Genomic DNA, 26,305 nt, shown 5'->3' on the forward strand with positions numbered 1-26,305 from the left:
GGTACGGAAACTTTTGAAGAAGATACTGAGGTACAGATTATATGCACATTTGAAAGAAAATTGATTAGTTAGTGACAGGCAGCATGATTTTCATTTGGACTTTAAACTGGTGTTGTGGGATTTCTTTCTGTTTTACCCCAGTCCAATGCTGGCATCTCCACAGCATGATTTTGTACACGGAAGGTCATGTTTCACCAATTTAACTAAGCTTTTTGAAGTGGTGACAAAGATAATTGATGAGGGAAGGACTTTAGTAAGGCACTTGACAAGGTCCCACATGGCAGACTGGTACAAAAACTAAAATCACACGAGATTCGGGTGGGCTTGCTAGATGGATACAGAACTGGCTTGGTTATAGAAGACAGATTAGCAGTGGAAGGGTGTTTTACAGAATGGAGATCTGTAACTAGTGTGTTCTGCAGAGATCAGTGCAGGGACCTCTGTTGTTTATAGTATATATAAATGATCTGGAGGAAAATGTAGGGCTTCTGATTAGTAAGTTTGCAGATGACATGAAGACTGATGGAGTTACTGATAGTGTCAGGATAGAACAGGATGTAGATTGATTGGAGACTTGGGCACAGAAATGGCAGATAGAGTTTGATCCAGACAAATGCAAGATGATGCATTTTGTGGATCGTATTTAGGTGTGAATTATACTGTAAATGGCAGAACCCTAAGGAACATTAGCATACAGTGGGATCTGGACGAGCAGGAACACAGTTCCCTAAAGTGGCAGTACATGTGGCCAATTGATGAAGAAAGCATATGACATGCTTGCCTTCATCAGCTGGGGCATTGATTACAAGAGTTGGGAAATCATGTTGCAGTTATATAAAACCTTGGTTAGGCCCGCATTTGGAACATTGATTGCAATTCTGGTCACCACACTACCAGAAGGACATGGGAGCTTTGGAGAGAGTGCAAAGAATGTTCAACAGGACGTTACCTGGTCTCGAGGGCATTAGCTATGAGGAGAGATTGAATAAACCAGGATTGTTTTCACCAGAAAGATGGAGGCTGAGAGGAGACCTCATAGAGGTCTGCAAAATTATGAGAGGCACAGACAGGATAGATAGTCAAAAGCTTTTTCCCAGAGTGGAAGTGTCAATGACAAGAGAACACAAGCTCAAGGTGAGAGGAGGAAAGTGTAAGGGAGATGTGCGGGGTATGTTTTTCACGCAGAGAATGGTGGGTGCCTGGAACATGCCGCCAGAGGAGGCGGTGGAAGCAGGCACATTAGCAACATTTGAGAGGCATCAGAATGGGTACGTGAATAGAGGGATACGGACCGAGTAAGGGCAGAAGGTCTTTGTAGTTCAGGGCATCATGATTGGCACAGGCTTGGAGTGCCGAAGGACCTGTCCCTGTGCTATACTGTGTTTTTTTTGTTCTTTATTGGATCCTGTACCATGGTCAGTTTGCTCATCCACTGTGCAACTACCACTTTCAGCTGTATTGGCGACAAGAATCTTGAACCTGTTGGACAATTCCAAGGCTCCCCTTCTGGGTGCCCATTTCTGCCTCACTCAATCACACCCTCCTATTCCTGGCCATTGACCTAATCAGTTGCCATAGTCCCAGATATCATAGGCTGCTCTCCCCTTTGAGAGAAAGAACTGACTGGTAGTGATTTTAACTTGAGGATCACCACACCTCAGGCAAGAGACAAGGTCGATAATGTGAGACCTTCATGAACAACCTCAGCCGGTACAGGAATTGAACCCTTGCTGGTGGTGTTACTCCATATTACGAACCAGCCGTCCAGCTAACTGACTCCCCATTTGTCCTGAATTACATCAGGCACTCCCACATCCTGAGTTGCAACACATTACCTAACCTGTCTTTTTTCTGTCTTGATTAATTAATTTATAATTAATAAGTGCTTCTATTCCCAATAATCTTCACTACTGCTGGTAAATCTTACTACAATTAATACAACTTGCAATTATGAATAAATTACATGAGTTTTGAAGATAAACGAGCAACATATTTACCAACCACTAATCTGTTTTCTTGTGATGTCAAACTGACCTCTGAGTGTGACTGCTCCATTCAACACAGGCTGGATTAGATTGGATAGTTCTTCTAGGTGCTACTGGCTGCCTCTGGCCTCCTTTCATCCACTCTTAGGTACAGCCAATTGCCCCGAAGTCCTCTTTTTGTCCACTCTTCTAGGTGTTGCTGACTGCCTCCAGTCATCTTTTATGTCTGCTTTTCTAAGTTGTTTCTTAATTAATTCATGAGATGTGGACATTGCGGGCTAGGCCAGCATTTATTGCCCACTCCTAGTTGTCCTTGAGAAGGTGGTGATGAGCTGCTTTCTTGAACTACTGCATCCCATATGGTTTACGTACACCACCAATGCTGTTAGGGAGGGAATTCCACAATCGTGATCCATTCACAATGAAGGAATAGTGATTATAGTTCCAGGTTAAATTGATGTGTGGCTTGGAAGGGAACTTCCAGGTGGTGGTGTACCCATGTGTCTGCTACCCTTATTCTTATATTTGGAAAGTGCTGCGTAAGGAGCCTTAGTGAGTACTTATAGTGCATCATGTAGATGTGCACACTATGGCCACTGTGTCATTATGTATCAGTGGTGAAGGCAGTGAATGTTTCTGAGTGAATGTGGGTGGTTACTGCCTCAGAGTCTTTTTGTCCATTCTTCAGCTGTTTCTTGATATTATACGGCAGGGATTTGATTCACTCCACGTGAATTCACAAAATGACTGAAGGCGCTGCATACAGCAAAGGCCCTGGGCCCCAGCAAAATCCCATCTGTAGTACTGATGACTGTGCCCCAGAACTAGCCTCATCCTCAGCCAGGCTGTTCCAGTACAATTACAGCACTGGTATCTACCCAACATATAGATGTAATCTAGGGCTGATAAATGGCAAATAATAAAAACATGCCAGGCAATAGTCATCTCCAATAAGAGCAAATCTACCCATCTTCCCTTGGTGTTCACCAGATTGCCATCACTGAATCCCTCACCAATATCCTGGTGTCAGTGACCAGAAACTTAACTGAACTAGCCATATAAATAACAAAAAATACCAGAAAATCTCAGCAGGTCTGACAGCATCTGTGGAGTGAGAACAAGGCTAACATTTTGAATCTGATGACTCTTTGTCAAAGCTGAAAACAGTAGAGAATAGGATGAGATTTATACTGTAGTGGTCTGGGGGCAGTGGAGGAGAGCAGCTGTGAGAGCTGGATAGTGGTTGGTGGAGATGGGAGAGATTGACAAAGAATTCAGACACAAAAAAAAACATAAAACACAGAAAACCACAGCACAAACAGGCCCTTCGGCCCACAAGTTGCTCTGATCATATCCCTCCCTACTAGGCCTACGTATAACCCTCAATCCCATTAAATCCCATGCCCTCATCCATAAGTCTCTTAAAAGACCCCGAGTTTGCCGCCTCCACCACTGATGGCAGCCGATTGCACGCACCCACTGCCCTCTGAGTGAAAAACTTACCCCTGACATCTCTGTACCTACTCCCCAGCACCTTCAACCTGTGTCCTCTCGTAGCAACTATTTCAGCCCTGGGAAATAACCTCTGAGAATCCACCCGATCCAGAACTCTCAACATCTTATAAACCTCTATCAGGTCATCTCTCATCCTTCGTCTCTCCAGGGAGAAAAGACCTAGCTCCCTCAACCTATCCTCATAAGGCATGCCACCCAATCCAGGCAACATCCTTATAAGTCTCCTCTGCACCCTTTCAATAGCTTCTACATCTTTCTTGTAATGAGACGCCCAGAACTACGCACAGTACTCCAAGTGGGTCTGACAAGGGTCTTATAAAGTTGCAGCATTATCTCCCAACCCCTAAACTCAGTCCCTCGATTAATGAAGGCTAGTACACCGTACACCTTCTTGACCACCTCCTCCACCCGCGAGGCCGATTTAAGAGTCCTATGGACGCGGACCCCAAGATCCTTCTGATCCTCCACACTGCTAAGAGTCCTACCCTTGATATTACACTCCTTCATCCCATTGGACCTGCCAAGATGGACCACTACTCATTTATCCGTGTTGAAGTCCATCTGCCACTTCTCTGCCCAGTCTTTCATCCTATCTATGTCTCGCTGCAACTTCTGACATCCCTCCAGACTATCCACAACACCACCAACCTTGTTTCGTCGGCAAACTTACCAACCCATCCCTCTACTTCTTCATCCAGGTCTTTATGAAAATTACAAACAGCAAGGGCCCCAGAACAGATCCCTGGGGCACTCCACTGGTGACCGACCTCCATGCAGAAAAAGACCCATCCATATCCACTGTCTGCAGGCAAGCCAGTTCTGGATCCACAAGGCAACAGTCCCTTGGATCCCATGCCCTCTCACTTTCTCAATAAGTCTTGCATGGGAGACCTTATTTGAACGCCTTGCTGAAGTCCATATAAACCACATCCACTGCTCTTCCTTCGTCAATGTGTTTAGTCACATTTTCAAAGAACTCAACAAGGCTCGTAAGGCACGACCTGCCCTTGACAAAGCCATGTTGACTATTTTTGATCATACTAAATTTCTCTAAATGTTCATAAATCCTGTCTGTCAGGATCCTCTCCATCAACTTACCAACCACTGAGGTCAGACTCACTGGTCGGTAATTTCCTGGGCTATCCCTGTTCCCTTTCTTGAAAATAGGAACCACGTCCGCAATCCTCGGGAACCTCTCTTGTCTCCATGGACGATGCAAAGATCATCGCCAGAAGCTCTGCAATCTGTCCCCTCGTCTCCCACAGTAACCTGGGGTACGTCCCATCCGGAACCAGCAACTTATCTATCTTGATGCAATTCAAAAGTTCCAACACATCCTCTTTCTTAATGTCCACATACTCAATCTTTTCAGTCCGCCGCAAACCTGCAGTACAACCACCCTAATCATTATCCACCGTGAATACTGAGGTAAAGTATTCATTAAGCACCTCTGCCATTTCTACCAGTTCTGCACAAACTTTTCCCCCTTCACCTTTAATAGGTCCTATTCCTTCACATCTCATCCTTTTACTCTTCACATATTTGTAGAACGCCTTGGGGTTCTCCGTAATCTTACCCGCCAAGGCCTTCTCATGACCACTTCTGGCTCTCCTAATTTCCTTTTTAAGCTCCTTCCTACAACCCATATACTCCTCTAGATCCTTAACATTGCCTAGCTCTCTGAACCTACTGTACACCTTCCTTTTCTTTCTGATTAGGTTCATTACAACCTTTGTGCACCATGGTTCCCGTAACCTACCAAAACCTCCCTGTCTCATCGGAACGTTGTACAGAGCTCCAGACAAACATTTTTTGAAAATCTGCCACCTTCCTTCAGTACTTTTCCCCAATGTGAGCAATAGGTAAAGATGTTGTTAACACATATATTTGTAGAGCATAGAGAAATAGCTTGAAGTTAAATAGATTGGATATAGTTAGGTATATTGATAACCCACTTTATGGAAACAACTGTGAGTTTAGTCACAAACATAGGACATAGGGTTCGATGCTGCTAACACAGCAATAATTAGGGATAATAAAAAGACTGCCTGTAATGTAGAGATAACATCAGAGATGTGATGTGCAGTGAAGCATACACCACATCCTGCAGGAATGTAAGAGGCCCACGTTATAAAAAGCAAATGGTCTGCAAGATGTGTTGTTTATACAACTAAGCATAAAAGGGGGAAGGGGTCACTGAGATAGTCGGGACAGCAGTGATTAAGTTGGCAAAGGATTGATTACTGCCAATCTGAACTGGACATGTAACAGTATTGGATAAGATGGATGAGTTTGCTAATGCACTCTTGTGATAACAGGAGACATTGTTAGATGGGATAGGAACTTAGGGCACCTCGAGCCAATAGGAGAATGTCAACACATAGATGGGACAGGGACCACCAATTAGGAGAGAACATCACATTGCAAAGCCATCACAATGCTTGTAAAAAAGGTATAAAATGTGCTGTAAATCTATGTGAGGTGTGCCTATTTCGCTAGACACCCGGTCTTGCAAGAACGTCAAATAAAATCTTGCTCCTTCAGAACTTGACTTGACTAAATTGTTTAACTGTGAGCTGTGTTTCTCACACCCAAGAACACCTTCCAATTTACTCGTCTAATTTCCTACCATATGGCTTCATATTTCCCCTTACTCCAGATAAACACTTTCCTAGCCTGCCTGATCCTATCTCTTTCCAATGCTAACATGAAGGAGATAGAATTATGATCGCTGTGACATTCCAATCGATGTCTCGATTAAAGTCTCCCATCACGACAATTCTGTTATTACTACATCTCTCCAGGATCTGTTTCCCTATCTGCACTTCAACATCCCTGTTACTATTGGGCGGCCTATAGAAAACACCCAGCAAAGTTACCAACCCCTTCCTGTTCCTAACTTCCACCCACAGAGACTCCATAGACAATCCCTCCATGGCGTCCACCTTCTCTACAGCCGTGACACTATCCCTGATCAACAGTGCCACTCCGCCCCCTCTTTTGTATCTCTCCCTGTCCTTCCTGAAACATCTGAATCCTGGCACCTGAAGTACCCAGTCCTGTCCCTGAGACATCCAAGTCTCTGTAATGGCTACGACATCACATTTCCAAGCAGCAATCCACGCTCTAAGCTCATCCATTTTATTCACTACACTCCTGGCGTTAAAATAGACACACCTCAGACCTTTGGTCTGAGTGCTCCCCTCCCTCTTACACTGTCTACAATCCTTCTCTACTTGTGAGCTAACCTCCTCGCTCTCAGTCACCTCATCTCGATTCCCTCCCCCCAACCTTTCTAGTTTAAAGTCTCTCCAGTAGCCTTAGCCATTCTTCCTGCCAAGATATTGGTCCCCCTGGGATTCAAGTGCCACCCGTCTTTTTTGTACAGGCCACACCTGCCCCTAAAGAGGTCCCAGTGATCCAGGAACCTGAATCCCTGCCCCTTGCTCCAGTCCCTCAGCCACGTATTCATCCTCCACCTCATTCCATTCCTGCTCTCACTCTCCCGTGGCGCAGGCAGCAATCCCAAGATTACTACCTTTTGCGTTCCTCTTTTTCTCAGCTGTCTACCTAACTCCCTATATTCTCTTTTCATGACCCCTTCCCTCTTCCTACCTGTGTCAGCAGTACCTATATGACCCACGACCTCCGGCTCCTCTCCCTCCCCCTTCAGGATTTCTGGGACGTGACCAGAGGCATCCCGGATCCCGGCACCAGGGAGGCAAACCACCATCCGAGACTCCCGTCAGCGTCCGCGAAAAAGCCTGTCCGACCCCCTCACTATAGAGTCCCCGATTAACACTACCTTCCTCCTTTCCTTCCCTTTTTGAGCTACTGGGCTGTGCTCAGCTCCAGAGACATGGCCACCGCTGCTTCCCCCAGGTGGGCTGTAAATACATTGATATTAACAATATAAATACAAGAACCGGTTAGAGTTTGGATATTCTGTGGTGAGTACCTCATCTGCTGAAACTCCAAAATCTGTCAGGCACAAACCAGGATTGCGTTGGAATACTCTTCAATTGCCTGAGTAAGTGCAACTCCAATAACAGAAGAAGCTTGACGCCATCTGGGACAACGCAGCCCTTTCGATCAGTATCACAGATGCCACTTTAAAAATTCACTCCTTCCCTCAGCATTGTGCACCATTTACAATTTGATTTGATTTATTATTGTCACATGTATTAGCAAAGAATGTAAAGTATTGTTCCTTGCATGCTATACAAAGCATACCATTCATAGAGAAGGAAACGAGAGAATACAGACCTTTTGTAGTTTCTTGCTATCTTGGGCAGAGCAGGGGCCATACTAAGCTATGACACAACCAGAAAGAATGCTTTCTATGGTACATCTGTAAAAATTGATGAGCGTCAAAGCTGACATGCCAAATTTCCTTAGTCCTTTGAGAAATTAGAGGCGTTGGTGGGCTTTCTTAACTATAGTGGCAGCATGGGGGGGACCGGGACAGGTTGTTGGTGACTTGGACACCTAAAAACTTGAAACTCTCAACCCTTTCTACTTCGTCCCCATCGATGTAGACAGGGCATATTCTTCGCGACACTTCCAGAAGTCGATGACAATCTCCTTTGTTTTGTTGACATTGAGGGAGAGATTATTGTTGCTGCACCAGTTCACTAGATTCTCTATCTCATTCCTGTACTCTGTCTCATCGTTGTTTGAGACCCAACCCACTACAGTGGTGTCATCAGCAAACTTGAAAATCGGGTTGGAGGGGAATTCAAAGATGCATTCACAGGATGCAGTGTAAAAATTTGCTGAAGATCCTTCAACAGCACCTTCTAATCCAGTATCCTCCACCACCAGAAGAACAAGGCAGAAGATGCCTGGGAGCACCACCACCTACAAAATTCCCTTTAAGTCATATGCCATCATGTTTTTTGTTTAATAAAATTGACATTCCTACACTCACTGAATCAAAATTGTGGAACTCCCTCCCTAACAGTGCCACAGGTGTGCCAACACCACGTATACCACAAGACTTCAAGAAGGCATTTCAACCACTTCATCGAAGGGATGGGCAATTCATGATATCCTGCCACGTCCAGTTGATGCCACCATTAAACACATCTTCCCCTCCCCATTCAGCAAACTAAAGGGACAGTTCTTTTTGTCATACTCTTATTCACTCCTCAAGACACCCCAACACTCCATCCCCTTCATACAGCACCTTTCCATTCATTCCAGGTGAATCAGCAATTTATGTGCACTTTTTTCACCCTAGTCTGATGTATTTGCTGCTTCACAGTGTGGTCATCTCCACACTGGGCAGGTCAAATGCAGATTTAATGACCACTTTGCAGCACACCATTGTTCATTGCACAAGCATGGAAACTGAAGCACCCAGAGGAAACCCATGCAGACACTGGGAGAATGTGCCAACTCCACAAAGCCAGTCACTCAAGGCTAGGATCAAACCTGGGGCCTGCTGCTGTGAGGCAGCAGTGCTAACCACTGTGCCACCATGGCACCCACTGACCCATTTTGTTTTCTTGCTTCAGTTTTTCACACATTTTTACCTTCAGTCAGAAGCAGCACCAGCCCTTGGCACATCTTTTATTTTCTTTCCTAGCCCTATCACCATTCCTATTGACCCTGGAAGATTAACTGTTCCATTGTTCAATCTCTCCCGTCTTGCACCTTATCACAGACCTTCCTTTGGTTCTTGTCCCCCTCATACCTTGCTCAAAATCTAATAACTTTTTTCAATTCTGATGAAAAGCCTGAAATATTAACTTTCTCTTTCCACAGATTCTCCTGACTTATTTCCAGCATTTTCTGCTTTCACTTCAGATTTTCCTGTACCCACAGTACTCTGCTATTCAACTAATTACAGTATTTTGTGTGAATAGCATCGTGTTGAAATTTTGAAAATTTCCACAACTTTCTCCTATTGGAATGATTTGTACTTCTGAACATTTTCATTTTCTATCTGTTTCTCCTGTGCAATGAATACTGCAGCTTTCCAGTTGCACCTTCAATATACGAACAAACCACCTCTGAGACTAACTCACGAGCATTCAAGGAAGTAAATGCACCCATTAAAAACACTACTGGAGAAACTGGATCTATCAGTAACAACATGTTGCTGGTAATATACTCCACTCTGAGTTCTTTAATTGAATCTAAGTGCTCTCCTAACATACTGGAATTCAGTCCCACTTTTGCATTTCTGGGTTTTTATGCCGGGTGTTTTCTTCGGCTTGGCTTCACTGACTTGCATATTGTCTATGTGAATGCAAACACAAGCCAATTCGAGGTTCTCATCTTTTCGAAAGGTAGAACTCCATAATATATCCTGCGCACAATATAAATGCTATCGGATAACTATTTTGTTCAAATAAACCAAGTAACCAGTTACATAAGTGAATTATATATTTCACTGTTCTCATATAAAGCAGCTAAAACAATACTCACTTTCTATCAACGTTAAAACAAACAGTTTCTTATACTGAACATGTGGCACTTTTGAAACTGGCCTAACCTCTTTGCTGTTGGCGCAAACTTAAAAGACAGCTTTTACATTGATCTTTTCATAAACAATGTAAACCTGAAATATTAACTCTCCACAGATGCTGTCATTGAGTATTTACAGAATGTAGTACTTATTTCCGATTTCCAGTATCTGCAGTATTTTGCTTTGGAGCCTTTCTGCTGGTAGAAAACAGAAAACAACTGATTTTTCTTATTGGCAGATATACCATCCAACATCTTTTGAAGATACGCTGAAACAAAAGGCTCCCTTATCACTATTAAATGTAAAGCCTAATTAAGACAAAGGGGAGCTAGTGGCAAAGGGGTATTGTCACTGGACTAGCAATCCAGAGACCCAGGGCAAGATCTGGGGCCCTGGGTTCAAACTGCGCCACTGCAAATGGTGAAATTTGAACTCAAGTCTAATGTTGACCATGAAACTACTGTCAATCATTATAAAACCCATCTGGTTCATTAATATCCTTTTAGGAAAGGAAATCTGCTGTCCTTACCGGTCTGACCTACATGTGACCAGATCCACAGCAATGTGGTTGGCTTGCAAATGCCTTCTGAAATGGAGAGCACTTGGGGATGGACAATAAAGGGTGGGTCCTGCCAGTGACACTCACATCCTGTACAAATGAATTTTCGAAAGATACAATCTTTACTATGTATGATGAAATCTTGTAGCCCAATGATGCAATTAGCAAATTAGACTTCCTATTGTATTTCCTTAAGAATTTGCACTTTGTGGAACCCGCTGCCGTCAGCTAATTTGATTCCTGAGCTTTTCCTTTTGTGAAATTATTCGTGTGTCCTCGAGTTTTGCTGTTCATATAGCTGATTTCAGCAATAAAGAATGTTAATAATTCACCACAAACCAAAAAAAGTTATAATTTCAGTCACAATTGATGAAATAACACAACTGTCTTTTGAGCGGCAGATAGTTTTAACTACTCAAGATCTATTGCTAACATTTTGCATTATAGGATGTTTGAGAAATGGCATTTTTAACCCCCTGCAGCTTTGAAAAATTTGCAAAACTAACATTCAGGTTTAGTGCATGAACTCTTAAAAGTTCATGAGTAGAGATTATGTACATGTGTAAAAACTAATTTAATGAGATGAGAGATAATTAATTTCTTTGTACTGATTGAATGCATCTCATCCATCTGGGAAAAAAAACAGGTTTTTAAATATATTGTGTAGATTCTGATGATGTCAAATGGGAAGAAAGAAATCTTGGCCTGCTTAACCTATCCAGAATCTTGGGAATATGGGGCAGCCAAGCAATCAGTTAGATATGCTGGAGACTGCTGGTTCCATATTCCCCAGAGCCTCTGCTCTCAGTTCAACCTTAATGGTGTGACCATTTTTGAAGATGGTTACCTCCTCATGTACTAGTTTCAATTCCACATAAGCTATGATTTTAAAATTGAAATTTGTATTTTGCTTTTGTGACTTAAAAGAAATTGCAAATTAACATAATTTGTCCAAGTGAGTTTTGCTGCCTGAATTTCACTTTGGATTGCTGGTGTTTTTCTCCAGGTACATTTAAAAAGAACGTCTTGCTATACCATTTGCTATTTTAAGATCTGAGTTGTCGAGGGATTGCAAGAGCTTATGAGGAATTTCTGTTGCGAGAAAGAAAATCAGTGGCTAGAGGAGACTGCAGAACGTAAGGAGCATCAAACAGGGAAAGACGGAAAAGGGAAGCTGGAATAGCAAGTGGAGAATCATGGTATGTTCTTGGATTTTGTCACTTCTGACCTTGTTTTATGTGAAAAATTAGCAAGCAGTCTAATAGATGCAATCAGCATAGTTGAGTAAAACAAAAATCTGTTTGGTGGTTTGGTATTAACTACATGGATACTACAATTCCATATGCAGATTGTACTGTTCTTGATTTATTTCCAAGGTCTTTAAACCACAAAATGAAGCCTCAAGAGTCTGCAGCATATGAATTATTAATTGCAAAGTGCATGTTCATAAATTACACGCTCTAATGAAACTGTCGTTAACATGCTGCTGTAAGATGCCAAATGACCTTGGACTCTGCTGCATAGCTAAAATGTTAGGTGCTTGTCATTGTCCTCTGTTTGGCAAAATCATTGCAGTAAGTGAATCTGGATACTTTGACAGATGCATCAGCTAACTTGGCTATTGTTAGGTAAACAGATGCTTCATGTCAGCACTATTTAATCGTCTGTTCAAATTGCTTTATTGTATCTCCTGATTACATGATAAAGTCAAAAAGCACTAATGAAAAGGGAAATAGCTACTGCCACTGCTCAGAAAAGAGACGTTGTCAAAGCTTTGCATCTTGCACTCATCACAGAATTTACAAGAAAACCAACTGTAAAACCAACAGTGATCTGTACTGCATGAGTAGAGTTTGCAGTTTGGCAAGTGGACTTTGGTAGCAACATTGCCATGGAGAATACACCAGAGATCAGTTAATTACCAAGACTTTTAAAAAACTGAAACCAGGCAGGTCAGCTCTAATCAGTCAAGGCATTGCCATGAAGAATGAACCAAGGAATGGCTGTCTCTCACAAAAGAGGGACAATCCATTGAAATGATCCTTCTGTCTGCAAAATATAGGGCCCTGAGCATGAATTTATGGAGCTTCTGATATATGTACGTGAACCAACTGAGGACTTTAATTGGTTGCCACAATCAGGCTTGTTTAGCAAGAGTGGTCCAATCGTGGAATTGCAACTAATGTTGGACATTGTGTTTTGAGTTTTGCAATTGCAGGCCTGTTAGGTACAGTCAGTACTTTGTGTGTTGCAAATAGCCGAAGGGACGTGGTTTGATAGGATCCACCAGTCTTTGGGATGTACAGCCCATTTACTTGGCAATCCACTGATACTGAAATTAATTTACCACATTACTCATTTGTATGACAAACATAACATCTTTTTGACTTGATAGAGGAATCCTGTTAGTAGAAAATGCCACTCATGTTACGACTGTGAAGTTGCAATGTGAACTCCTAGCTTCACTTGTTGTCCAAATTTTTGAGATACCTTAAGTAACCTGAAGCAGACAGGTCATTTTTCAGGATGGGAAGTGGCGGCTTTAGGCCCATTCATGAGTTTGTGTAATGTACAATGAGGAATGATCTGATAAGTGAAGCTATTACCCTGCAGGACAGCTTTGATGTGTCGTATTTCAGCATCAAGCTTGCACAGTGAAATGATGGATAATATTTCCAAGGTAAAAGTTACTGTAAGAGAATAATGCAAAATGCAGCTAATTCTGGAGCCCCCAAAATTGTATTTTGCTTGTTTGCATAGCAGTGCCCTAGAGACAGAATGAAGAAACACAATATAAATGGGAAAAACAAAACAAGGAAAGGGTGATGAAATATGAATACCCTGAGCATTCGTAGGTTGGGCATAAGACCTTGCTGATAGTTCTGCTAGATAATCGAGATGGTGGATAATTGGGAATTCAGAAGTTGCATCTTTATGTAACATCTACATGTGGAGTTATGGACATAAAAAGCTAGCGCTGGCCCCTTCATGAGGTTCAAAGAACCCAGCTACTTGTCTAGCAATCCTGCTCTCAGTAATCCAAACTAATAAGTCTGTTTGCCTTCAAACTGTCAAATTAAAATTATCCAGTGCTCTCTTAGTGCTCAGTGCTCTTTGCAGCAAATATTTTTTCCCCAACTAACAAGGCTAAGTGTTACAAACGAGTCATTTCTTTTCCATTGCCCAGTAATGTCCTGGTATGAGACTAAACCCTGAAGACCAGGAAGACTCTGTGTTATAATGATTGTCTTCACTGAATCAGCCCAAATTGCATTGTGAACAGTGGAGAAGAGGAGTCAATCTCTCATTTGGTTAAATAATCCTGAATACAGGAATACAACATGAGATGGGGTTTCTGCTCCTAAATACAATCCATGTTTTTGCCACATATGCGCATCCATTCCTCCGTGATGGAAAGGCTTATGTATTCTGATGATCCCTGAGCAATGTCCCTGGTAGAATCACCCATGGCAGCAAAGTTGTGTGTGATTGCCAGACAAAGGGTAGTTCAAAATGTCCTTAAGGTGGAACAGGGCATCTCTTCAAATATGAAACTGGAAAAAGGCTGCAGCGTAAGGTAATCCTGGTCATTGTGGTTAAACGTGTGACCAAAATTTGACAACCAGCCTGTCAAGGTTGTGTATACAGTGATGTGCCCCAAAGTTCCAATGTCAAACAAAGTCACATGCAGATTTCTACCAAGGACTGTTTGTAAAGTCCTGTGGCAGTGGAGAATTGGTGATCGGGGCAGGGATGTGAACCTGGGAGCTCCTAGTCAAGAATCTTCCCACAGGTGACAAATGCATGAAAGTCACTGGACACCTTGTTGGGAAAGAGGTACCTTTAGCAGCAGTACCTATGACTGTGCAGTATTTTTCAGAGTACTCTGTCCTCACCCCAAATGGGGAAGAGGCTAGAAAAAATGGCCTGAAAAGAGTTTGTCCCTGTTTCTCCTAGCTTGGGAACCACACTGTGCGGGATCAAAATCTGTACGGGTTGAAAAAAGTAAATAAGCATTGCAACTTGGCATGTTCGAAACACTCGTGGATAATTTTAAGAGTGACCATCCAGAAAGAAGATCTGCGATTGTATCACTTGAGGTATCAAGACTCCAAGTTGACGTCACTGGCCTCAGTAAGCCACATCTACTTTCGAAGAGGCAGCTGAAGGAACAAACAGGTAGATGCACCTTCAGTTAGAAAAGAAAGGCTGGCAACAACTCTCATGTTCGGAGTTTGTTTTGCCATCAGGAATAAGTTGTTGGATTCATGGCCAGAACTCCCCAATTATTTAAATAAAATAACCTATAGCTTAGCTATAATCAGAAGGCCTTGATCCTTCACTCTGATAAAGATGTTAAGGAAACATTCTATTCTGATCTTTATTAACCCCTCACTGCCATCCTGAGAAAGAAGATCATTCTTCTGTGTAACTTTAATACCAGTGTTGATCATGACTCTAATGTCTGGAGAGGAACTACTGGAAAAAAACTAGTTGAGAAAAGCCAATGCAAGTGCTGTCCCCCAGCTGCTGACAATATGCTTAGCGTGGCTTCATTATAATATACACCCTCTTTTGCCAGAAGAACAAATATAAAACCACATGGAGGAATCCTCAATCAAAGCATTATGATCTAACTTTTTAACCTGCTTTCCCCCCATATCCTTTGATCCTTTTAGCCCCAAGAACTAAATCTAACTTCTTGAAAACTTACAATATTCTGGCCTCAAATGCTTTCTGTGGTCACAAATACCACAGGCTGACACCACCATCACCCCCACCCACCCACCCATTCTGTTAAATGCCAGCGAATGTAATCCTAACCTACTCAATGTCTCCACATGTGTCAATCTCACCATCTCAGGAATCTGTCAGGTAAACCTTCAATGTGCTCCTTCTATAGGAAGAACATCCTTGGATAAGAAGACCAAAATTTCACACAATATTCTAAGGTCCTGTACAGCTGCAATCAGACATCCCTGCTCCTGTATTCAACTCCTGTTGCCATGAAGGCCAACATTTGCCTTACTTTCAGTGATTGATGTACAAGGACATAGAATAGAATCCCCACAGTACACAAGGAGGCCATTGAGCTTATTGGGTCTGTACTGATCACAATTCCACCCAGGCCTTATTCCTGTAACCTTCATTTACCCTGCTAACCCCCCTGACACTAGGGTCAGTTTAGCATGGCCAATCAACCTAACCTGCACACCTTTGGACTGTGGGAGGAAAGTGGAGCACCTGGAGGAAACCCACACAGACATGGGGAAAATGTATAAACTCCACACAGACGGTGACTCAAAGCTGGCATTGAACCTGGGTCCCTGATGCTGTGAGGCAGCAATGCTAACCACTGTGGCACCGTGCCACCCCATGTGTCTCGTTGCACATTCTCCCCTCTCAACCTACAGCCATTTTGGATAATCTGCCTTCCTGCTTTTGTTATGAAGGTGGATGACCTCATATTTATCCACATTATCCTGCATCTGCCATGCATTTTCCCTCTCGCTCAACTTGTCCAAATCACACTAAAGCATCTCTGCGTCCTCTCAGCTCACCCTCCCACCCAGCTTTGTGCTATCTGTAAATTTGAATATATTACCTTTAATTCTCTCATCTAAATCCATAGCTGGGGTCCTAGCACTGATCCCTGTGTTACTCCACTAATCACTTCCTGCTATTTGGAAAAAGACCTGTTTATTCCTATTCTTTGTTTCCTTTCTGCGACCAGTTTTCTATTCATCTCAATACACAATCACCAATCTCGTATGCTTTGATTTTACACGCTAATCTCTTATGTCAGTCTTCGTTGACAGCCTACTGAAACTCCAAATAAAGCACATTGTGGCACCCCTCATTAATTCTATTAGTTACATCCTCAAGACCATTGGGTTTGAACATTATAGTCACAAGGACTGGTTCATTGAAGACTTAGCTCAAGTATATGACCTTCTGAAACAAAATACATGCAGCCTTCATTGTCTGGCAGAACAAGCCAAGGACTCAAATTAAGAAGGTAGTGTTCCAACAGCTCAAGGCTGACACGCACACAAATCGGGAAGATAATGGACAAGTGGTGGGAAAGGAAATCCAGAGAGCTCCAGCAACGTGCTGATCATCATGATATGCAAAACCATCAGGGCCATCTCTAAACCATGGTCAAATGATCAACATCTCCATCGCTCACAGAATGGGATTTCTTTTCTTAAAGATGACAATGCCATCCAGCAATGCTGGAAAGAACATTTTCAACACCTTCTCACCCATGAATCCACAGTGGCAACTTGCATTCTTCAGACTGCCCCTTGCTTGCAAAATCTACTGTGATTGTTTCCAGATGGCTGTGAAATGCCTCCACCACCTGATCCTGTTTTCTCAACATTTTTCAATGTTCAGTGTGCTAGGGATGGGCAAAGAAAATATTTCACTGGAGCTCTTGAAGTTCGGCAGCATTGACATTAATGACTAGGCGAAGCTTGTTATTAGTCATTCCAGATGATGACAACTTGTTCAGCAGGTTGTGAGCCCAATGCATTAATAAAAAGACAGCAGCAGCAGAGAAGGAAAGAAAGGGAAGCAAATCCTGCCCTTCAGACCCTACTGCTTGGTTAGATGTCCTGTCCTACTCGATATCCATGAAGCAAATGGCAAATATTTTAGAAGTATACTATGGGAAAGTGCTTTTCCATGGCTAATCTCTGGTGTATGATTTATTTACTTAGTTCCTCTTCAGTCAATATCGCTCCATTGTATTGGATATCACATTGGTGCGATATGCTAATGACCATCTTCTAACTTTTACTACGAATGTCGTCTTAGTTTACCAAGTTAGTTGAATGTTTCACCTTGATTGTTAGATGCTATTTTGCATGAAGCAAGCAGAACTGAATAGAACTGGGAGAGATGTATGTATCTCTTTCTCCACATTTTCATTAGACCCTCTTTTGAAGTCATCTTTTTGATCACTCTTTGATGATTAGATTTTGGTTCAGCATCCATTTTCATCATGTCTCTGTTTATTTTGTTGTTTTCCATCATACTTCGCGTAACGTTAGAAGTTAGAACCCAGAATATTTAAAGTTTACTTATTAGTGTCACAAGTAGGCTTACATTAACACTGCAATGAAGTTATTGTGAAAATTCCCTAATCGCCACACTCCAGCATCTGTTTGAGTACGATGAGGGAGAATTTAGCATGCCAATGCATCTAACCAGCACGTCTTTTAGACTGTGGGAGGAAATCCACACTGTGGAAAACGTGCAGACTCCAAGCCGATGATGACCCAAGCCGGGAATTGAACCTGGGTCCCTGGCACTGTACGGCAGCAATGCTAACCACGGTGCCACCATGCCGAACCAGGAAAGTGGCATACTCTTAAGATTTATTTTACAATGAACTTGGATCTTTTCTCAAGCAACGTTCTTTCTGGCAAACCTCTTCCCTACTCTTTTCAGCTTCCTAGCTCCAGATTATTTGTTAATAGCTTTTGAAAGCTCACAGCATTTTGCAATCATCTGAGTGCAATAAATCCTCACTTAAAGTTATGGCCACATTCCTGAAAATTGTGACCTTCATGTTATGATCCTTCATCAGACGGTAAGATTTGGTGAGGGACAAATAGTGTTTTGTTTAAAGTAGCCCGAGTTTGAGATTTAAGACACTTGCTTATTGAATAAAGCTGCAAGATTCCACAGGCTTTGGACAAACAAAAATAAGCTTTAATATACAAGGTCAGAAAGATAGAACAGTTTACAATATATACCTTTTGCACTAACATTCAGGGTATCTGTGAATAAACAAGCCAACTGAGGTCAAACATACCATACAATGAACAGCAGAAGCAACTGAGGTAGAGTCCATGGATTTCTAAATAACCCACTCAGACATGTGTAACTCTGTGAAGTCACCCAATCTCACCGAAACTGTCTCTCTCACGAGAAATTCCAGTCTTTAACTTTCTTGGAATTCTCTTCAACCGTTGCTCTAACTCGGGCATCATCAATGACTGCCCACCTAGCAGGGTATCTATCTCATTTCCCGAGATTTCATTTGTCTGGATTCTCAAGTATATACTCAACTCACAAGCATAACTTCAGCTCTTTGGCTGTGCCGAGCAGGACACTACTGCTCCAGAGGTATTTTTGCATTAATGGCCCATAGCATGGAGTCATTAATCTTCAGTTACCTTTTTGGATCCTCAGAACTTCTTCTGAGCCCTCTTGATTTACCAAACTCGGACAGCACCAATGACAGGCCACTTGATAGGATTTTAATTTAATCTCCCAAGACTCTGTTCCTCTGGATTCCTGAATATGCATTCAAGCACCAACTCAACTACACTTTGCTCCAAAAGCCCTCCAAAAGCTTCCCGGAGCTCTCATCAATTAAAATTGCCACCAGCAGCTTTTTTCCTGTTTGGAGCCTGTTTCTCTATTACCTTTTATTTTCTCTGTCCCCCAGGTGGGTTTTTGTTTTAGGACCTCTGTCTGTCCCCTCTTCCTTTTGGGACATCTTTCCGTCCCCTCTCCCCATCCACTGCCCAGGGGACTTGCTGGTCACATGACCCAGGATTTTACATCCTGCCACGCTGGGTCCATCCAGCGAGCTGACAGTGCCAAACTGTTCGTGTGCAGTGCACTCCTGGTCTGTATATATGTCACAAATGTGAAGTTTGTGGAGTTGGAGCTACCCAACTTCCACTTTTGATGTTATGCTAAGTATGACTCTCATAACAAGTGAAACAACTTTGTGAATTATGTCTCCCACCCGGCCTTTCGTCTCTCCTCCCCCCCACACCCCAACCTGGCCTCTCTGTCACCCCCCACCCAGCCCTAACTTCAGATTCTGGTGTGGAGAGCGCTGTGTGGTGGGGAGGGGGGGCTCCCTTTACACCCCAGGTTATACACAGTACATCACCTGACTGGCAGCCAACAGTCTGCCCTGTGGTTCTGCACCATGGATCTTGTGTCTAGCTATCTCCTTGCAGCCTGGGCCTGTGGTGACTGCAGCAGCAGCTTTACCAACAGAACATGGTGGTGGCTGGCTCAGCACTCATTATGGAAGGGGCAGTACTCGAGCGCAGATGACAAGAAACTGAAAATAGCAACACAAATGAAAAAGTCCTGAAGAATGAACATTATGCTACAGCTATCAACTGACACTCTTTGTGATCTTTCCAAGTCAGTCTTCTCTACAGTGGTACCTTTTACTACTTTTTGATATCACAGCCGCGACAGATAGATTAATCAATTTACTTGACTTGTAATAATGTGCTCTGACGAAATGTTTCAGGCATACGGCGTATCTCTGTTAAACTAGGTCAGTCCCTTGGTGCATTATCAGCTACGTGCATTCTTCCTATGTTAACTACTCTTAGCCAGTGAAACAGGTTGGATATTACAGTGGAGAGTTGGAGGCATTGTTGGGGAGTTAAAATCAACCAAACATCAGTTCCTAATGTTTGATTATTGGCTAACTGATGATGCTTGACAAAAAGATCAGGCAGAACGAAGAAGCTCCACAGTGTAGAGTAACTTGTTCATGTGAAGAATGAACACTTGGGCGCACAATACTGTAGGATGTCCATTATAGTGTACCCCAATGTTCCCGTACCTTCAGGAGTTTAAGAGGGAAGAAAATGGGAAAACAGCAGAGAGAAAAAATACTTCGAAAGCATTCTGTGCATCAGATTTCTTGGCTGCTTCTGGCCTTCCTAATCCTGCTACCAGTGAAACTGCATCCTGTTTCCTGGCTGGCTGGAGCTGAGTATTAACTGACCCATAAAACATTGAAAGCAAGATAGATCAAATATATAGCAAATTCCTCAAAGTCTATTTGATGGCATGTTTCATTAAAGACGTTGTTTACATTTGGTAGCAACAAGCTGTTCATGTCTAGTGTAACCACCATTTTAATGTTGATTCAAACGGTTTGCCGTTGATATCTGAACAGCATTCTCAGCACTTCATAGCATGATTAAGTGTCTCCTTTTTTAATTACAGTCCCAGGTCACTTATAGCTTGTTGTCTTGGTTTGCAAAAGAGCCCAGGGCATGCTATTACAAATTACTCTGCTTCTTGTTTGGAGACTCTAGAGCAGCCTGGAAATTTTAAGTCATTCTTACAAACTGCGTTGCCCACAGGGGACCAGTTTTCACCAGCACAGCATCAAAATTAAGTCACTACTTTCACGTACTGTTGTAGTAATTTGGTATAATGCCTTTGCATGTGAGGATTGATTGTTTAATCATTTTTTAGGCCATACTATAAATGGGTCACCTTGTTTTTTGGTAATAGTTTATCTATCCTAGGAGGTAAATCACTTGCTCTGCTTTTCCACTACAAAAAATAGAATCATCAGCACTTTGATTAGAAATTAGGTTGTTTGCTCAGAGCCAACCACCACTGCACCCCACTCTGTGAATCACCCATCAGTAGAATAAGAACAAAATAAGTAGGAACAGGAGTAAACCACACAGCCCATGAAGGCTGCTGTGTAATTAAATAAGATCATAGTTGAACTTCTGTGCCACCTTCACTATGCCACTGTATCTGTGAAACTCATGATACCTGACTGCCTAGAAATCTACATACTTTGGTCTTGAATATATTTATTGACTGCTTCCACGGCTCTTTAGATAGAGAATTCCAATATGTGTCAAGGTTTTGAGTGAATTTTTTTTCTTATCTGAGTTGTCTCTGGAATGATCCTTTATCCTGAAACTGTGGTCTCTGGTTCTAGACTCTCCACAGTAAGAAGTCTCACAACACCAGGTTAAAGTCCAACAGGTTTATTTGGTAGCACAAGCTCCTAGCTTTCGGAGCGCTGTTCCTTCATTGGATAAGGAGCAGCTCTCTGAAAGCTAATGGCTTGTGCTATCAAATAAACCTATTGGACTTCAACCTGGTGTTGTGAGACTTCTTACTGTGCTTATCCCAGTCCAATGCCAGCATTTCCACCTCTAGGCTCTCCAGCCAGGGAAACAGCTTCTCAGCATTTACTCTGTCAAGCCCTCTTAACAATTTTACACATTTCAATTACGCCATCTCTCGTTCTTTTAAAGTCCATGGAATATAGGCCCAAAATACTCGCTCTCCCTTACATACATATAAAAAACATATGTACACATAAAACATATGTACATATAAAAAAGAGGTTCTTCAGAAGTAATCATCTCCTGAATGCACTTGCCCTAATGTTTGCAGGTCTTTATAGTGTGATGCTTGTGGGTAAGTACCATAGGTTCACACCAATAATAATTTCAGTGCTAAGTCTCATCAGTGAAGATCGCACCAAGGACACCCTGTGAAAGAACAATGTGTCTAACAGTAACTTCCTGGATTTTAACTATGCATGTGTGGATGCCAGAAATTGTTGTTAAATTTGCCTTGTAATGCTTTGTTGGCTTTGTCGTTATTAGAACAAAGCCCAGGCTATTAAGTTTAGTTAAGGGGATGGGAAATGCGTGTTCTGCTGTACAAGCTGCCCTTTACATGAGAAGAGGAAAAGGCTATCAGGGAGAAGCCCAAATCATAGCTGAGGGGATTAATATCACTCAGGATCCAAAAAAGATAGCATTAAATTAACAAACAGAAGCAAACAGCTACAAATGAAAGAAATTGACTTTGGGGTTCAAAGAAATGTGGGTTGTGATCACAAACTTATCTATGTAACTGTGAGGGGGAAAGAATTAAGACGTGCTCAGCAGTTAGAATTTCATAAGTTGGGTGCAGAAAAAGAACAGTGAAAACAATAGAAGGAAAGAAGCACAAGGAAAGAGATCAAAACCGAAAAAGCAAATTGGATGCTGTAGTTAACACAGAGGAGGACTGCAGCAAAATACAAGACAGTGAGCCTGCACAACCAAAGCGCAATTGACAAATCAATTTGCGTAGCTGTGTGAAATGTAATGTATATTTTGGTCAGAAGAGCAAGGAGGTCATTTATTCCTTGCGGAATAAGGATGTAAATGATGTAGGTCGCTGAAAGTTAATGAGACTATAAAAACAACTAAAGCATGGGTTTGTTTTGAGAGGGGTGGAGTTGAAAAGCAGAGATGATTTTCAACTTGTCAAAACCTTAATTGGAAAACACTTGGAGAACCGTAAAGAGTTGTGGTCTCTGTTCTATAAAATAGACATAGACATTAATGAAGGTACAATAAAATTCTACTATTATGCCAGAGCTGAGATACTAATACGTATTAAGAACAGGTTAGGGCCTCTTTCTCTAGAAAACAGAAGCCTGAACAATTCCTTCAAGATTATGAAAGCGTTTGACAAGGTAAATGTAAGAGGTGTTTCCATTTGTGATCAGGATAAGGAGAGACAGGACATGAAATATATAAAATAGTTTCTCCTCCCCTCCTCCTCCTCCTCGTTCCTTGGTGATTAATCGCCAAACCACACCAAACTGCCACGATTTTTAATCACGGTAGGGCAAAGAGGCACCTATGAGCCTGCCTCAGTCGAAATGGGAATCAAATCCATACTGTTGCCATTAACCTGATCCACATTCCAACCATGTAATTATCCCATCCCACCCTGCACGACCACCACCTCTCCCCTTCTTTTCTCTCTCTCTCTCTCTGTCTCTCTCTCCCCCCCCACCCCCAATGAGAAATTTCTGTACCCAGAGATTGGTTAGAATGCGGATTTTGCTACTCAGACTGGCTAAGTGAATGATATAGATGCATTGGAGGGAAAGCTAAATAACCACCTCGGTGTGAAAGAAATAAAAGCATGTGTTCATTACGTTGAGAGGAGGTGTGTGATACATTCCTGGGGAATATATTAAAACATGAGCAAGAAATAGCTTGGGCATTCATGATTTCGTATCAGTCAGAAGAGGCGATTAAAATCCATAATGCAGCTTCTGCTGTTATCAGATGTTATGGAAGCAATTGACGAAATAGAGGATTCCCCATGATATTTTGCATTGTACCAAAAGACCTGCACAGTTTGAATTGTGTTGAGTTAACCATGGGTCTGTACTGACCTCACACAAGAAATCATTTATCAGCCTCCAACAACCTAAACCTGCAGAGTGGCAAAAGTACAAAGAAAGAATTTTGACTTAATCATGGAAATCAAAGCAATTGAGAGACAGAACACAGGAATGTTCCAGCAAAGAATCGTATCTTGGGCATGCTACCAAGATTTATTAAAGGTAGCCCAACATTCTGTTGCAGGATGTGAAGGCATGGATTACATAATGCAGATTGCGGTAAAATTGATCTGCAAGGAAACCGCTACATTTTGTAGTATGCGGAATGACTGAGAGAGTAAATTAGTGTCTGCATCAAAGCATCACGATTATGTTCCCGTTATAAACTAAGAAAATTGGCTCACTTCTCAGTGGGATTTTATTTTGGAAATAGTGCTTGCTGACAATACTCGAAATTGCATTTAGATAACTGAAAGTGATGGCATCAGCAGACATTGATATCACGATTGATGCATTGTTCAAATTTTTTATGTTGGTTGGATTCCCATTTGATGTTCTAGTTTCAGGTCTTAACAACTAGTTATCCAGTTAGTTATCTGTTCACTTGATACTGTAATCTGGTGCATCAGCTATTAGAGGTTTCATAGCACACTGGCCTTTTGCTGAACGTACATGGGGCAAGTTGCTCTACGTATCACTTTCTGGTAGGAAGGTGTCACAAGAATTAGCTGGTTCTCTCTATTTGACTTGATATGTAGATACTAAGTGTGCAACCAATTAATGCTGTTCAAAGATTTGTCGTCAGTTGGAAAGCCCAAACTAGGACCGAAGTATCAGCAGTAGCCACTTGCTTGTTCCTCCATTCGTTGTGGTCTTGAATAATCTGAAGTCTAACTCCATGTGTCTGATTTTTGTCACCATCTGTGTTTTCTCTGTTTACACTGTTACAATTATATGGTTTAACGGATGGCCGTGATTTGGACTGTGTCTTTACACTTAAGTTAAAATGAAGGGTGTCATGTGACTACTCCCAATTCTTGGCTTAGTCAAGGGATCTGCTGAGCAAAGTGAAAAGTTCTCAGACTTCGAAGTAAAAGACAAGGGCAGCTGTAATTAGACTTGCCAACTCCAAGCTTTTGGCCAAAATAGAAAAGAGAGAGGAACAGCTGTTGTCATGGTCATTGGAGAGGCTGCAGTTTCTTTACAAGCCATCGAATCTGGATGCTAATGGTGTGGAGTGGTCTTTAGTAAAAGCGGTGCATTAAACAGCTCCCTAAAGAATCCAGGAAATTTGTCCTACCTCGGCCAGAAAGCATCACTGCTGGTAGTGGATTTGGGAAATGAGGAATGCATCTGGAGATGGCCATTCAAAGGGCAGAATCTTACCAAAGGATGGCGGAGCATTGGGTCTGGCATGAATATTTCACACCACTATGTTTTCGAGCCAAATCTTATGGCTCATTAATATTTCTATTCCCACGAACTTTGGGTTCCCTCTGCTGCTAGCATTGGGGAGCTCCATATAAACAGCCCCCCGGCACCTGTTTCATAATGACTGCAAGGAATGGCAGCCAGAGTCATCTCAGGCAATAGGGTGTGGAAGTTTGCATGCCACCTCAATCTCAGCTGTGAATCCTGGGGAAACACTAAGATATAGTGGGAGGATGAAGAAGATGAAGAAACCGTGGACTCCTAGTGGGCACAGGTGAATATAAGCACAATGGCAGTAGGAGAGTGTGGCTCAAAATCACCCCCAATATTACTACTTGGTGAAATGAGAAAAGGTGAACTCATTAGAAACTGGAAGCAACTATGGACTGTATACTGAAAGGACTATAATTCTGTGGAGAGTGCACTTTGTGACAAGTATAAAAAAGGATTGTTGCTTTCTATAATTTTAATACAAGTTGCCTCCAAAATTTGTGTTTTCTTAGTGTTGTCAGTAATTCTTATGTTAAATATTTCAACCTGTGAAATTTGGTTGTCATCTTTTTCAACTATTGGGAATTTGAATTTCCTTCTAAATATTGCTGGGGGAAAAAAATGCTGAGAAAACTTTTTGTCTTGCATTGATCGGGACAGATTCACCAGGATTCCAATTGCAAAAGGAACAGCAGTTTATCTTGCATGAGAAGAGAGTACTGATTGGTTGCCAAGTGGCCTCTGATTGGTAAAGGCATTAAAAAGTCTCAAGATGAGGTTGAAGTCCAACCAGTTTATTTGATAGTAAACCCATCACTATCAAATAAACCGGTTGGACTTTAACCTGGTGTTGTGAGACTTTTTACTGTGTTTACCCCAGTCCAGTGCTGGCATCTCCACATCATGGTAAAGGCATTGCCATGGAGAATGTATCAGGGAGCAGTTAACTGCTAAGTTTCTGTTTAAATTCAAACCAGGCGGTTGGTTCTGCTCAAGGCATTGCCATGGCGAATAAACCAGGGAATGGCTATTCCCTGAGCATTTGTTTGGCTGAAAAATGTGCAGTAGTGTTGGTGGATATATGTAGCTTCTGGCATGCCTAAATGAGCCACGCTGCGAGCCCAAATGATGATCTTAAATTGGTTGTCAGTAAGTGCAGGACAAAAAGTTTAACAGCATGTTTCTTCAGTAAACTACTCTTCTTTTTAAATGTTATTGCTTTCTACATAAATCTCAAGCAATCTTATCTATTCCTCCTAATGCCTTGGAAATTTGTTCAAATCACTGTTGAACGGTCTGAATTCCAGTTTGTTTTGTATAAACTCACCTTGTAATTTGACCCTTAGGATTCAATATAAAATTCTGATAAATTCTGAACATTTAGAAAGTACTGTTCAAAT

At 42.1% G+C, this 26,305-nt stretch overlaps 1 protein-coding gene across 9 annotated transcripts in view; it reads left to right on the forward strand.

Annotated features, from left to right (window-relative positions):
• The window catches only part of strbp (spermatid perinuclear RNA binding protein), a 168,305-nt gene that overhangs the window by 67,733 nt on the left and 74,267 nt on the right, over positions 1-26,305 (forward strand). For all 9 annotated transcript variants that reach the window (XM_080212031.1, XM_080212029.1, XM_080212030.1 and 6 more), the window contains one exon: positions 11,541-11,733. Coding sequence is in view for 1 of the 9 variants with exons in the window: in XM_080212036.1 (XP_080068162.1) it covers positions 11,731-11,733 (3 nt within the window). In the remaining 8 variants the exon portion in view is untranslated. The remainder of the gene's footprint in view (positions 1-11,540; positions 11,734-26,305) is intronic.

The sequence above is a fragment of the Carcharhinus amblyrhynchos genome, chromosome 25 (assembly GCF_965287045.1).
Source record: "Carcharhinus amblyrhynchos chromosome 25, sCarAmb.v2.hapA, whole genome shotgun sequence".
Taxonomy (NCBI): domain Eukaryota; kingdom Metazoa; phylum Chordata; class Chondrichthyes; order Carcharhiniformes; family Carcharhinidae; genus Carcharhinus; species Carcharhinus amblyrhynchos.